The sequence below is a fragment of the Lissotriton helveticus genome, chromosome 10, assembly GCF_964261635.1.
Source record: "Lissotriton helveticus chromosome 10, aLisHel1.1, whole genome shotgun sequence".
Taxonomy (NCBI): domain Eukaryota; kingdom Metazoa; phylum Chordata; class Amphibia; order Caudata; family Salamandridae; genus Lissotriton; species Lissotriton helveticus.
This window is the reverse complement of record NC_136071.1, coordinates 177,432,277-177,445,689: the sequence shown is the minus strand read 5'-3', so window position 1 is coordinate 177,445,689 and position 13,413 is coordinate 177,432,277. Positions and strand designations below refer to the sequence as shown.

The window sequence follows — 13,413 nt, the reverse complement described above, 5'->3', positions numbered from 1 at the left end:
CATGCCACTTCTTGATCTCCGTCCCTTCCAAGTCCCTTGAAGCTATGCATCTGCTTCAGATCTACACCACAAAACCTTCACCTTCCCCACACTAGACTAAATAAGCCCACGTCAGTGGCCAGGAAAACCAGGCTGCTCACACATGTAGCAAATTAAAGTGTTAGATGAGGTCCCAATTTGGACTTTGATCTACACGCCCACATACCCTTGAGCATCCACCGCAGCAGGATGGCTGGAAGACCGTTCATTTTGCAGGTATTCAATTCCATTGATGGCAGTGACCGAGCATAATGATGGGTGTTGGACCACAAGCAAGGAAACCACACAGCCAATACTCAAGCACGCTTGTACAGAATTCATCAAGGTGATATGGCCCAGAAAAGGCCAGCCCATTAATTCCCTGGTACACAAAACAGTTTTGCTATCACACTACTTTCAGTAGAAAAAGTAAATGAGTAAATGATAGATTTACTTTTGAAAGAAGGCAAGCCTAGAAGGGTGGTAACTCCAACTAATTCCGGTTAGAAAGGGATACCCACAGCAAAGGCTGGCAGAACTACAACAGTCTCCAGTGAATGAAATAGACATAAAGAGCCACAGCACCAACACCATTCTGAAGGTTACAAGTTTAAGCCACCACAGAATATTTAATTCCTGGATAACTGGGCCCCTTTCAACAATAGCTGTGAACATTGTGGGAAACTTTAGAAATAGTGAAAGGGGTGTATCAGTCATACACTCGTGAAACTGGTCAGTGGTAAATTAGGCTTATTCCATTTCAGTCTGTTATTGCTAGAACTGGAATAGAAGCAGAGCACAAGTCCCAAAGAAAGAAAGGGGTGGGAGGGAGACTAAGCAAATTAAGCAGTATGTGTGTGACATCACAGGAAGTGACGTCCGATCTTAAGATTTCACACGTTTAGCAGGTGTATAATGAGTGCATTTGAGCACATTACAATATTTAACAAATTAGATTTTGCACCTGGGTTGTTCCAAAAATATGACGGAACCCGAGACGCAAAATCTGGGTCTCAATTGTTTGCTAAGTCTGCATTTTTAAATGTCGTATGGGTTTGCAGCACCTGCTCTAGAGTTCTGTGTGCACCAAATAAACATCAGGGACATTAATATTAAGTTAACTCTGAAGGTTAAAGCATTTGCTGGAGATTTGTTTTGTCTAGGCCTAGTTTTGAATTAAAGTAGCATAAAGGGTTAGTAGGTCTCCTGCAAAGCACATCATGTAAAACACTGATAGATTTTTATTATGTTATGTAAATAGGTAAGTGGGTTACTGATTTTAATGCAGAGATCCTTTTGTTGTTTGAAGTTCATACAGTGTAATCCTAACAAAACAGTGATCTACGAGGGACATGCAGCTCCTACACCTTGTAAGACTCACTGCCTTATGCAACACACCATGTACATTGTTTTACACACTTAATTTATTGCCAATGTGTACGTGTGATGTAAAGAACTCGGACACCCTGCAAAAGGAGGAGTATGACTACTGTGCTTTGAAAGAAATAACAAAATAGCAGTATTTAACTCTTTCGCTGCGGCGGCAATTCCGCCGCAGCGCTGTGGGGGGAGCGCGGCGCTCCGACGCTAGTGATGGTACCGCTCCGTCAAGCCCCACGGGTGGGCTGTGCTTGTGACGGAGCGGTTCCGTCACGGCCCCGCCCGCTCAATAGAACATGCCGCGCAGGCACGAAATCAGCACCGCGCAGGCGCGGCGAGCGGACCGTGACGGAACCGCTCTGTCACCAGCACAGCCCACCCGAGGGGCGTGACGGAGCGGTTCCGTCACCAGCGTGGGAGGGGTTAAATTATATGTGTAAATACTTGGACAGACTAACACATCTGACATTCTTACAGTCAGGGGCGGCTCAAGGCTCATGGTGGCCCTGGGCAGGGAGTATAGGTAGGGGGCCCCGGAAGAGGGGGTCCGGGCGGAGCGCGGAGGCCAGTGAAGAGGGGGGGGGGGTCAGGGTGTTTGGAAGTGGAACAGAGCCGGAGGCCGCCAAATCCCTGCCAGGGGCTGCCTCGCAAATATGTATCCATCCTCAGAGGATTATTATATTAAGGATATATATTGGCGTGGTGGCCCCTGGGGTTTGGAGGCCCTGTGCAGGTGCACAGCTTGCACATGCCTAAGGCCGCCCCTGTTACAGTGAATGCATCTCTCATATACAGGGACTGAACAAAATCAAAAGCATGCTTCTCATGTATTTGTGAAGTTATAAACTGTGTGCCTTTGTTTCTCCTCCACTGAATCTAGGTGCGAGGCTCCACATAGCTCCCAACCTGGAAACTCAAAAAAAAAAAAAAAGGAGGCCACATAGCATCCCAATTCCGGTCTTTGTTATGGGTCCAGCTGGAGTCTGATAAGTCCCCCTCCCCATCTGCACGGTGCTGCTGGGACCAAGAGCAGACAACAGTGTAGACGCTGCTGAATGTGTTCCAGTGTCTGAAAATCCCACTGGGACAAGTTTACCATATTTCTGTGGGTCCCGACCTCCTGGCAGGGAAGACAGCGTGCACTGTGTGAAAAGAGTGATAGGCACCGTCTACCCGTGTGTACCCTCTACTTGTGCCTGGACTAGAAGCTTTGATTAAACAAGTGTGTTTGAATTGTTAGGGATGTAGGTAGATGCAAAGGGAGCAAGAAGACCCTAAGGAATCGCATAAGCCTTGATTTTGACCCAGGAGGCAGCAAGAGTGCAGGATGACACCGTCTTTGATCTTAGAGGCAAAAGATGACCTTTGCTCCAGCTGACCCAAACACATGCCTTTGAAGAAAGAGTAGGATTATGGTGCTCAACACGGCAGAATATGATGCAGGTCAAAGAGAAATGGCACTAGGACACAGCCAATATCTGATCATTTGTATTTCATCGAGAAGAAGATGTGATCACAGACTAGGTACGGTTGGAGTGGGCCAAAACCAGGCTTTTTTCCCCCTTTAAGATAGTGTTTATCACAGTTGGATTAGAAGTTCATATGACTTTAGTCTCATTCTGTAATTTCGAAATGTTTACATGCCCTCGCCACAACATGCCTTTCAATAGTTTCCGCTTACAATACCTGGTTAGGATTTGCTAAAAGCTAGACCTAAAGGGAGCTCACTCCCTAACATACTTTAGTAGGTTTTCCAAGATCAAAGCTACTTTCCAGTAAGAAATGCTGAACTTCCACAGGCACTAAAATTGACTGAGACAACATCCCCTTTATCACACTCCAAAGACAGACACTTACTTTCCTCACTACACAAAGTAAAAATGCAAAACAATAGGAGGAGGCAGAAGACTCATTGGTCTCACACTGGCTGACAAAGCGGATTTCCACACCTCACGAAGGCGAGAAAGTGGACAAGAACCCTAAATCATGGATCCTATCCTCTTGAAACACAGTTCTAAGACCAGCAACATTGAACAGTAGTCAACTGCACCATCCACACTGTAGGAACTTGCAGTGTCATGCTCTGGCCTTAGAAAGAGGGTTCAGGATAACTGCATTGCAAACCTGAAAGATTAGGATGCTGCCAGGCAAGGAGGATCAATACACTGCAGCCGGCACTGCTCCGGCCACAAGAGCCGTCGCATAGAGCCAGATATGATGTCAGGCAGAATGCACCAGGACCATCTCAGGGTGGGACCAGCGCTCAGGTTTTTAGTTCTATGACTCATCAGCTCATTGCCTCACGCGAAGGAGGCATCACCTGCATCTTTCTGCAACTCTGAGCAGTGAAATTGTGTTTGACGCTAAGACAGGACTGAAGTGTTTGAAGGACAGGCCTCCCCTGCGCTCGATCAGAGGTTGCACGTTTCTTTGTAGGTAAGGACTGTGCTTTAAATGGGCAGGTACTGTGCGGTACGGAGTACCCGCACTTCTTTAATTTGAAAGAGAGCGTACCTGTACTTCTCAGTACTGCTGCAATACATTTAACGGGAGAGTAACTAACCTTCTCAGACACAAACCGGTATGCCAAATAGTGAGTACCTGCACTTTTATATTTCCACTGAAAGCACTGGGTAAGGAGAGCACATCTCGAAGAGACAAGAATTATGAAATAAGAGCAGAGTTCAGACCGTGGAAGTAACAAACAAACCTTGAGTTTGGAGTGTTCTTGGGAGAAGCACTTCGCTTCCAGCTGCAAACCATTGCTTGAACCCAAGGCGCACAGCTGTGGTGTTCCATAGACCGGTGCATGCTTGACCTCCCAAGGTCAGTCGCCTAGACCCTAACAGCCAAGACACACCTAGGTTTCCTTACATCATCAGAAAAATGCATATTCCTGATCCCCATTTCAAAGTTATGTTAGGACTCGTGACTCTTGATGGAGTTAGAGATGAAACCAAAACTTCAGTTTGTACAGGATCACACGGAGAGCTCCCTGCGGTTACCACCAGCCAACACTCCAGCCCCCTAATCACTACTGTGGGGACACCTTCCACGTGTGCTGTGTGAGGTAATTTCACACTAGTGCTGTCAGACCAAACCGGTGCTTGGCTGGTACTCTCCATGGAAGCTTTCGATGTTGCTGTTCACAGTGTGCACGGACCAGTGTGACAAGTTTGCTCTGCTTATAGTGCTGCACGTGGTGAATATGCACATCCGTCCAGCTTGCCCTGCTGCTTGTCCTGCCCGTTCCATGTGATCCAAACCTGCAGTGCTGCAGCTTCCACCTTACCTGTTCAGTGCAGGAGGCAAGCTTGCACACTCTGTACCTACTCCATGTGCCAGGAAAGCTTACACTGCAGAAAGTAAACCTGCAATTGGGTGTACAAAGCTCTTTTTCGTAGATGGCCAGCGCTAGAATTGTGCTCACCATGCCTGCCTAAGTCTTGTGTTTCTTTCCACCACCACCACCTTACAAGTCCAGCCAATTTAGCTTATTGTTTATTTCTGCTATTTCCCTATATTTCTCCTGACTCACTCTCTTACTGAGGGTCCAAGTCTGATAAAGTATCGGCCTCGAAAAATGAGTGCTGGTGCTTGCGTATATTTACACACAGAGCAGGCAATGCCCCTGTAGTAATCTTGTGCAAGTAAAAGTGCTAATGCTGCACGAAATGTAGCCTTCGTGCTGCTGCAGACTGAATGTTATGTGTGCCATGAGAAACGTGTTTCCACTACACAAACTGCAAGACTAAGGGCTTTGTTCATGTTGTAAATTTTAGCTCAGAGGACAACTCCAAACTCCTTTCTTTCACTCGCTGCATTGGCTAGTGCAAGGAGGGCTCTCAGAATAAAAAAAATGCATTAAAAAGTTAAATCGTTTATCAACCCCAGGAAAGTCTGCACATATTGTGTTGGCTAAATCCAACTAAACCGACACTTTGGAGTTGCTTTGATTCACCTAGAGAGAGGGTGTCAAGTGTTCTCTTCTAATTTGTAAAGCTGGCAGTGGAAGCTTGGGTGGTGGAAAGGAGTTGTGGGGAATGAGAAATGCATTGATACTATTCCCTTTCCTAAAAGCCATGAGAGAAAAAGGACCAGTCTTATGCAGATTGTGGGGTGGTCCCGAAGAGTCACACAGTGCTCTCATTTGTGATCTTAAATCAAGATGCCAGAGATACGATTGGGAGCTGGAGCTCAGACGTCAAACCTCTTCCAAGGACAGGCGTACCAGCACCTATGTGACAGGGCTGCTCCTGTTTACCATAGAAATGCATAAGAAAAGAGACCTTGTTAACACTAGGATACCTATGGTTTGTTCACTGTAGAACCCTTCCTTTCCTTATTCCAACACGTTGTGCCTCTTTCCTCATTACACATCCTCTAGCCAACACGTGTTTTGCCAGGCTGTCGCCTTGACTTCCTCAGGGCTTGAATTGATCCAAAGAGTAGTAGCCTTATAAATTCTTGTTAGGGATGCCCAATAAATTAACTCTTCAGGCAGACACTGTGTGGACGGGAGACTGACGGAAATAGACTAATCAGCTCACATAGCTGTATTGTTTACTCGATCTGAGGATTGCAAAGTTAGATGACGTAACGCACAAATGACACTGGTGATGAATACACACATGGTGATTCAGCGACAGGAAGGGACTTAAGATTGATCTCTGATAATTATGATGCTCTCATTCATGCTAAGTTATGAGAGTTTATTTTCTGAGCATCATTGACAAGAAATTTGAAGACTGACACTTATTCAGGAATGTATACCAAATTAAGCCCTGAAGAAATCACAGCAATGAAGTCTGACGAAACATGTTGGCTAGGAGGTGCATTGAAGAAAGAACAGTGTTTTGACAAATAGAACTTAAGCACCCTACAGGGAACAAAACATGAGTTGCTGGTCATCGTGTGCACACAAGATCAGTTTTCTTTTGATTCAGGAATTCCTGAACTTAAGGAGCATTGGTGTGGCTGCTCCTATGTCTCATTGGAGCACCTCAAAAATGTATTGTGATTTACTTTAGGGTACTAGGGATTGAGTTTGCGCTATCACGACTCGCCACTGTAGCTATTGTTATAGAGATGCCACATAGGTCTGCAGTCACAAGAGAATCAGTTTTTCTTCAGCAGTATCATGTGTTTCCTGGGCCAGAGCAGTCTTACAAAGGGGTGGATTTCTTGGGTGGCAACAGCCATCCTTGAGATGTAGCAGAGTATAGGGTGATATACAGGTGATTAGTGCAAACAAACAATGCCCACAAATGTTGGTCACAAGACCAACACCTTCAGAGCCCCCCCTCCCCATGACAGGACCATCAGATTGGAGTAAGAGCCCACATATTCTGCTTAGACAACTGAACTCCTGATCAGGTGCAGCGGTGGACTGGTACCCCTCGAACTTGTGCAGGAGCAACCTTCACCTGACTTGTGGGGTGAAAACCACAAAGGACCGCATCCAGTGGAGGGTATCAGCTCAGGTTGGCAACCAGATAAAAGCACCCTGTTGCTAACTGCCCCTGAATAACCTGTAATTTATTGTGTGGTATTATTTTCTTCAGGTTCTCATTGATGCCCAGGAAGCTGTAAGCTCGTCGGGGCCACTATACAGCGACACCATGCCAGAGCCCATGGTCCTGGTTCGAGAGCGCAGACTGGCTGCGGGTGGACACAAATTTTAACCAATGCATTTATATAATCGCTCCTCATCAAACGTGAAGGTATCCAGGCACTGGGGGTGGAAGAGGGTGCTGCGGTTGGAGTGGACAGTCGAACATAAAGTTATTTAGGCCATTTCGGAAGTTCTGCAGGGTGGGTGCCGTCCGGCGGTGGAGAGGATGGCACCTCCAGGGTAAATCACAGGATGCTCTGAGGTCCAAGGCTGTTCCTAGGGGTATGGGGAAGCGGTTCTCTCGTTATCAAATGAAACTCCATGGAAGGCTACAGAGAGGTCCACACAACAGAGGAAAGTGCAATAGAGTGCAAGGCCAGTCATGAGTTAGACTGACAGATGTCATGAAGTGAGGGTCTGTCTGTGGAGCGAAATAATCCGTCTCTAATAATTTGGGGGTATCAATGAGCGCCATAAAACTACCCTCTTGAGTTTCAGTAATTGTTTTTGGTACTACACTCACACAGTCGTGTGGTCACTCCCCACTACAGAGCCTCAACGCGAACCTCACTCCACGTTTCCGAGCGCACCATGTCCCAGACGGGCATTTCTTCCACAATCTCCACGTTTCCAGTCACACTGCCCATTGTGCAGCCGCCGTCGCCACACAAAGGGAGCGTGTTTGCACTGCAGCCGGACACCGCCAGCCAGGGCTCGAGATGAGGAACAGATGTGCGGGTGGATGGGGTTTCAGCATAGAAGCCGCAGGCACGGCTGCCGGGGGCTCGGAGAGGCCGCTGGGGCACCGGGTTTTGCTGAGACACAAAGCGTCTCGCCTCCACAGGTGAATACAGAATAAGCCAGGGCTCCGGTCGCCAGCCCTGCGCCAGAGCCACGCCGTGGCAGGTAGGATGGAACGGCTGGGTACCATCTGATGCGGGCACGGCCGGCCCGGACCAATCAGAGACGCGCTGGAGCCAAAGGCGCAGGCTACAAACTCCATCCCTTTGTCCCTCCCCGTCTCAGTTTGCAGACAGCCACAGACAGAAATCGCCATATTGGTTGGATGCTGGACGCACAGCAACATGCCCGGCTTTTAGTACGTGTCAATTATATTTTTGAACCTCTGACACATCCCTGGAAGTTCTCCACCGCCACACTGCACCGGTGGGGTAACTACGGACTCCCCCGCGCTGGACGGAACCATCTCTACGGACAGAAGGCTCGGCCGCACGTGCCCCGTCTAGGAATCAACTGAGATACCACGAGGGAGGAAGTTGGGGGGCTGCCAAAGCATTGCTCCTCCCAGTGTCACATCTGTTTTCCAGACTGGTGAGAGATTCAAGCAGCAAATGCAAGGGTGAAATCGCAGCCTCAGGCTTAGTGACTCCGATCTCTGACAGAGGCAACATACACCCCCTTGTTAAGCAACAGCTACCGCTTGCAAAAGTGTGGCTACCAACCGACCTCCAAGCCCCATGTGAGAGCATTTCACCATTTAGGAAGACTCGCGGCTAAATAAAATGTAGCTCTCCTACGCTCAACACAGACCTACCTACCTTCATTCCATAAAAAAATAGCAAAACGAAATAAAAGCTAGTAAGTGAGAGCTGGGTATGATGTGCAAGTCGCTGGCATAGATCCAAGCAGAACCGTCTCAGCCTTTCACCCAGACGTGGTCCGCCGATAAAATTCGTGCCCAATTCGTTTGCCGAATGGCTTGACACAATTTAGTGATGGGTGAAGAGGAAGCGATCCCCTTAGGTGTCTCAAAATGACACCTCTCCTGTTAAAAATCGGAACATACGAGTTCTTAATTTCCAACCAGCTTAAATACCACTTCATGTTGCCCGCCTCCCCTTCCACACACATTTTTCTACACAAAGAGTTCCTGATTCCTCATGGAAAAATCGTCCCCTTAGGACGGAGGCAGAAAGGAACTGGATGCGATAGTCACGACACGTGGTCTAACATTAAATGTCTAGAGTTAGAATCCCATCTACTCCCGGATCAAAGTCTGATCTTGGGCAAATCGGTACACATCCCCCATCTGTACAAAACTAACGGATGCGCTGTTGACAGAATGAGCTGTACAGACGAAATGAATCAGCCACCTCAAACACTCAATAGCACTGACAGGGGGAGGGGAGATACGGCTGTGCCATTGTCTGAAATGCATATCGCGGGAGCAGGGGGCCAGTCACCGATGCAGCCAATTCACACAGCCATCCGCCCGGCAGCATTCAAGCTCCGTGGATGGAGGGGGCAGGGAGCATTGTGCAGATCCAGAACGCATTAAGCAGCAGAGACTAAAGCCCTTTGTGTTCCGGATCTGTGTGTATGTAGGTCGTGGCTTATGCTCGTGCACACCACAAATCCCCTAAAGCGTGCATACTGTGCTGCACTAGAAGCGTTTAACACCAAAATATACAAGTACTGCTTTTCAAGAAGCGGGTCTACCGAGGTGACAGCCGGCACTCTTTGCAGACCATGCAAGATGGCACTGAAGAAGCTGGCACGGGTAGCCTGGTGGGCACTGCTGTCAAGCCCAAAGCTCCTTGAGGCGCCCTACAGGCTTTGGGGGCTGGCAGCTTTATTGCGCCTACCTATCACAAGCTCCAACAACTCTAAACGATGAAAGGAGGTAGGGCGGTGATGGAAAGGAAGAGGCGTTTTGGCCCCCTCCCCCCCCCAGATTGAATTCAAGGGGGCACAGTTAAGTTTCTTGGGCCAAAAATGCCACAACAAAATATTGCAGACTAAACAAAATCAGACGAATGCACATGTGAAGCTTAGAAGGAGGGCTTAAGGGGAGGTGGAGGGGTAACAACAATGCCAGACTCCCAGCGGTCATGAAATGCAAAAAAAAAAAAAAAATGGGGGCGACACTTTGGAACCTGTCGATAATGGACAGCCCCTCACTGACGCAGGAAAGAGATTTACCCTGGAGATTAACTAATCGAGAGTCCGTGAAGCCAACACGGGCGCGTCAGCAGTGAACACAGTGAGAGAACGGTTTTAATTTTTTTTAAAGAGATATGTTAAAACCGGGTTAAGGATTGAACACTAAAGCAGAGGCTGCACTAAACTCGTAGATAACGAAGTCTCTACGGATAATGAACAGGTCTGAGGCGCCTTTCGACGCTGTTATATTTGCAATATTCTCTATATTAATGGCAAGTAGTGGAAACAGAGCTTCAAGTGGTCTGGTGTCTGAGGCAGTCCTGGGGCTTTGTATACTATTGAGCCCTCTGCATCAATGTAACTATATGCCCATAACGCCACATTTGAAAGCATATCTACATGTCCCAGAAAGCACAGCGTTTCTGGCGTAAAACCAGGAATGGCTGCGCGAGCGTGTCACGTGGCGCGAGGATACCTGGCAGCTGTGTGGGAGGAGCCAGTGGTAAACATGAATTAATCAGTTTGTTCAGTATGTTAAACAGGGCGTTGTCCGTAACTGTTTGATACATGTAGATAAACGTTATGGGAAAATCTGGGTTTGTATTGTGCTAAAAAGAAGTCAGACTGGAGCATCCGCGGGGTGGAGAGCTGGCCCACGTTACCAGGAAAGGAGCACTCTGTGCTGCGGACACCAAGACCCCCAGGGCTGGGTGTGGTGTGGTGGGGAGAGAGGGCTGTTAGGTCGTGAATAATGTATTGGTAGGCGCGTGAATCACAAGCCAGGTAGGAGTCGTCAATCACAAGTCAGTGCAATATTACAGTATAGACAAGCATCACCGCGCTTCACGCACAATACTTTGTGAGTTAGCATCAATTACATCTGGCACGATAAAAAGTGCTGCAACAGCACAACGTAGTTCTTCGCCAGCATTGCAGAATGGAGTAGAGCTGCATCACTACACAACAGAACTGCACCACGAGTGCAGATGTACAACCTACATTAAATGCACCATCAACAGGACACATCTTAATCACACAGCCGGGCAGTGAATCAAAACAAATACAGGGCATCCTCACCATCACAAAGTAACGCACCATCGTTGAGGGCTAGTGCACCATCCAATATTAGTGAGCTATGTCCAGCAGTAGTGCACCATAGGAGCAACAGAAGTGCATTACACACTAGTGCATGACCACAGGCTAGTAGTGCAACACATTAATAGTACATCACAACCATCATTTCTAGAAGTGCTTCTTCACTGCCGCAGCAGCGTGCGCCACTTTCCAGTAAGACATTACTATACGACAAAAGTGATAAACTGAGAATATCAACGTGCTTGAAAATAATGCAATGAGCGCTGCAAGTAGTTGCTGCATCACGGTAGGCGGCCATGATCACCAGATTCATTCAAATCAGCAGTTATTCAGCGGTGCATCCAGTAAGCATCATACGGAACAGCATCCTCTCGATTCGTTACTTAGCAACATAACATGGCAAGGCAGTACCAAAATCTTTCAATAGTGCACGGTCATCACCAAACCTGCATGGTATCGGTGCACAGCCTGCACTAAATGCATCCTTTACACTTAAGAGTACAACTCGGCTCCCTGACAGCCCACCACCTATGAACGCACCCCTATCCCCCAAGCGCGCGCCGCGGGCCCTCGCGCGCACCCCTCCTCACCTTGCCGCGTGGACACGTTGCGCTCGTTGCCCGCCTTCAGCACCACCTGCGGGTAGCTCTGCTCCAGCACGAAGAGCTCGTCCTTGCCCACCTTGCCGCTCTTGCTGGACTTGAGCGTGCCGCTGGGGCCCGAGGGCGCCAGGTAGCGGCCCTCGCAGTCGCGGAAGGCCACCTTGCCGGCGCGGAACTCCAGCGTGTAGCCGGTGGCGCGGTCGGGCGCGGCCCCGCCCCCGCGCAGCCCGCCGTCGTGCGCCAGCAGGCGGTGGTCGGCCGTCTGCAGGCTGTAGCGCTGCTCCTGGAAGAGCAGGGTGATGAGCGCGTCCACGCCCCAGGGCACGTCGCGCTCCACCGCCAGCTCGGCGCGCGCCGCGCTCAGGTGCGCGTAGCGCTTGCGGCTCAGGCTGTAGAGGTTGCACTGCGGGTGCATGGCCAGGTGCACGCTCCAGCGCTCGGCCGGGCCCATGCTCTGCGCGAAGCAGCTGATGCGGTCCTCGCTGCCGCCCAGGTAGCGCTTGTGCGCCTCGGACTGCAGCGACCAGCGGCCGTCGTCGTGCGCCACGATGGCGAAGCGGCACTCGGGGGCCGGCTCCTCGGCGTCGCACGTCACGTTGCCGTCCTTGTCGGCGGCCAGGTAGCGGCCCAGGTGGCTGCGCAGGAAGACGGACGTCGAGTCCTCGGGGCCCTGCTCCAGCGTCCAGATCTGCTTCTTCTTCATGCTGGAGGCCGAGGCGTTGATCTTGAAGCCGAAGGTCTCGGCCGTCAGGTACTTGTTGCCGCAGTTGATGAGGCCGAACTGGATCTGCACCGAGTCGTTGGTGCCGTTGGTGGTCATGGTGAAGGGGCTGCTGGTGCAAAATGGAGGGAAGCGAGGTGTGCGCGTGGTGTGTGTTGGGATTTGCGTGCACTCTGTTTCTATTGTGTGCACCCTCTCCACCAAGCAAACCCCTTGTCGTCTGCTGCTGCCTGCAGAGGAACCAGCAGCCCCGCTCTGCACCCTGACAATGCCTGCTTCACACACAAACCCCTCCAGCTGCAGCCTATATAGGCTGGGTGATGTCAGATGCAAGGCTCCTCCCAGCCCCGCACACAGAGGATGCAGAGGGCAGCTGCCTCTCTTTTTTTTTTGTTTGTTTTTTTGCTACATTCCTAAAGGGGGAGAATGCAATTAAACAAAGGGCAAACAAACAAGCAATTGCCGCACCGGACAGATCAGTGTGCCAAACATCAGAATAAAGCCACTTTCTGTTTCCAGTGCCCGGCAAAATAGCGGATCACGTTTCTGTTCTGCAGACTCCTGGAAAACTCAAAGATAGGATTTCGCTAGAATGAGCAGAACTGGGGAAATGCAGGGGAGCTGTCGCCATGGGCACACAGCAAAACTTAAGGTCTAAGCGTTATAGAAAAAGACGTGCTTTTATTGTGTTTCCGCTCTTTATCGGTGCTGATGTTGTCCCCTTCCTGTCAAGTCACATGCTCAGACATCAGGATGCCAGCGTTTCACTTGGTACAGTTTAAAAGCCTGACTGTAGGCATGTTGGATATATAACTATTGCAGACACGTTTTTATCCTCTGTTTAAATGTGTGTACCTCTCTTTATACCGTGTGTTGTTTTATATCTTTGCTTGCTTAATTGCTCTTTATCACAATTTTTTTTATTTCCTTTTCCGGTCAACCTTCACATTTCCCTTTCACTTTTTCCTCATTCATTCTCTAAGTTCTCTGCATGCTTATTGTCTCTCGTTGCTAAAGTAGACTCTTAAGGGTTTTTCTTTCTTACATCTCTCTATCTGTTTACACTTCCCATTTTCTAT

The 13,413-nt window shown here is 49.1% G+C and overlaps 1 protein-coding gene across 1 annotated transcript in view; it reads right to left on the bottom strand.

Annotated features, from left to right (window-relative positions):
* FSCN1 (fascin actin-bundling protein 1) overlaps window positions 1-12,601 on the bottom strand; it is an 84,517-nt gene extending 71,916 nt beyond the window's left edge. Inside the window, exon 1 of the mRNA XM_078665042.1 lies at window positions 11,602-12,601. Coding sequence (XP_078521168.1) covers window positions 11,602-12,433 — 832 coding nt within the window. The 5' untranslated portion in view covers window positions 12,434-12,601. The remainder of the gene's footprint in view (window positions 1-11,601) is intronic.
* Window positions 12,602-13,413: the final 812 nt, after the last annotated feature.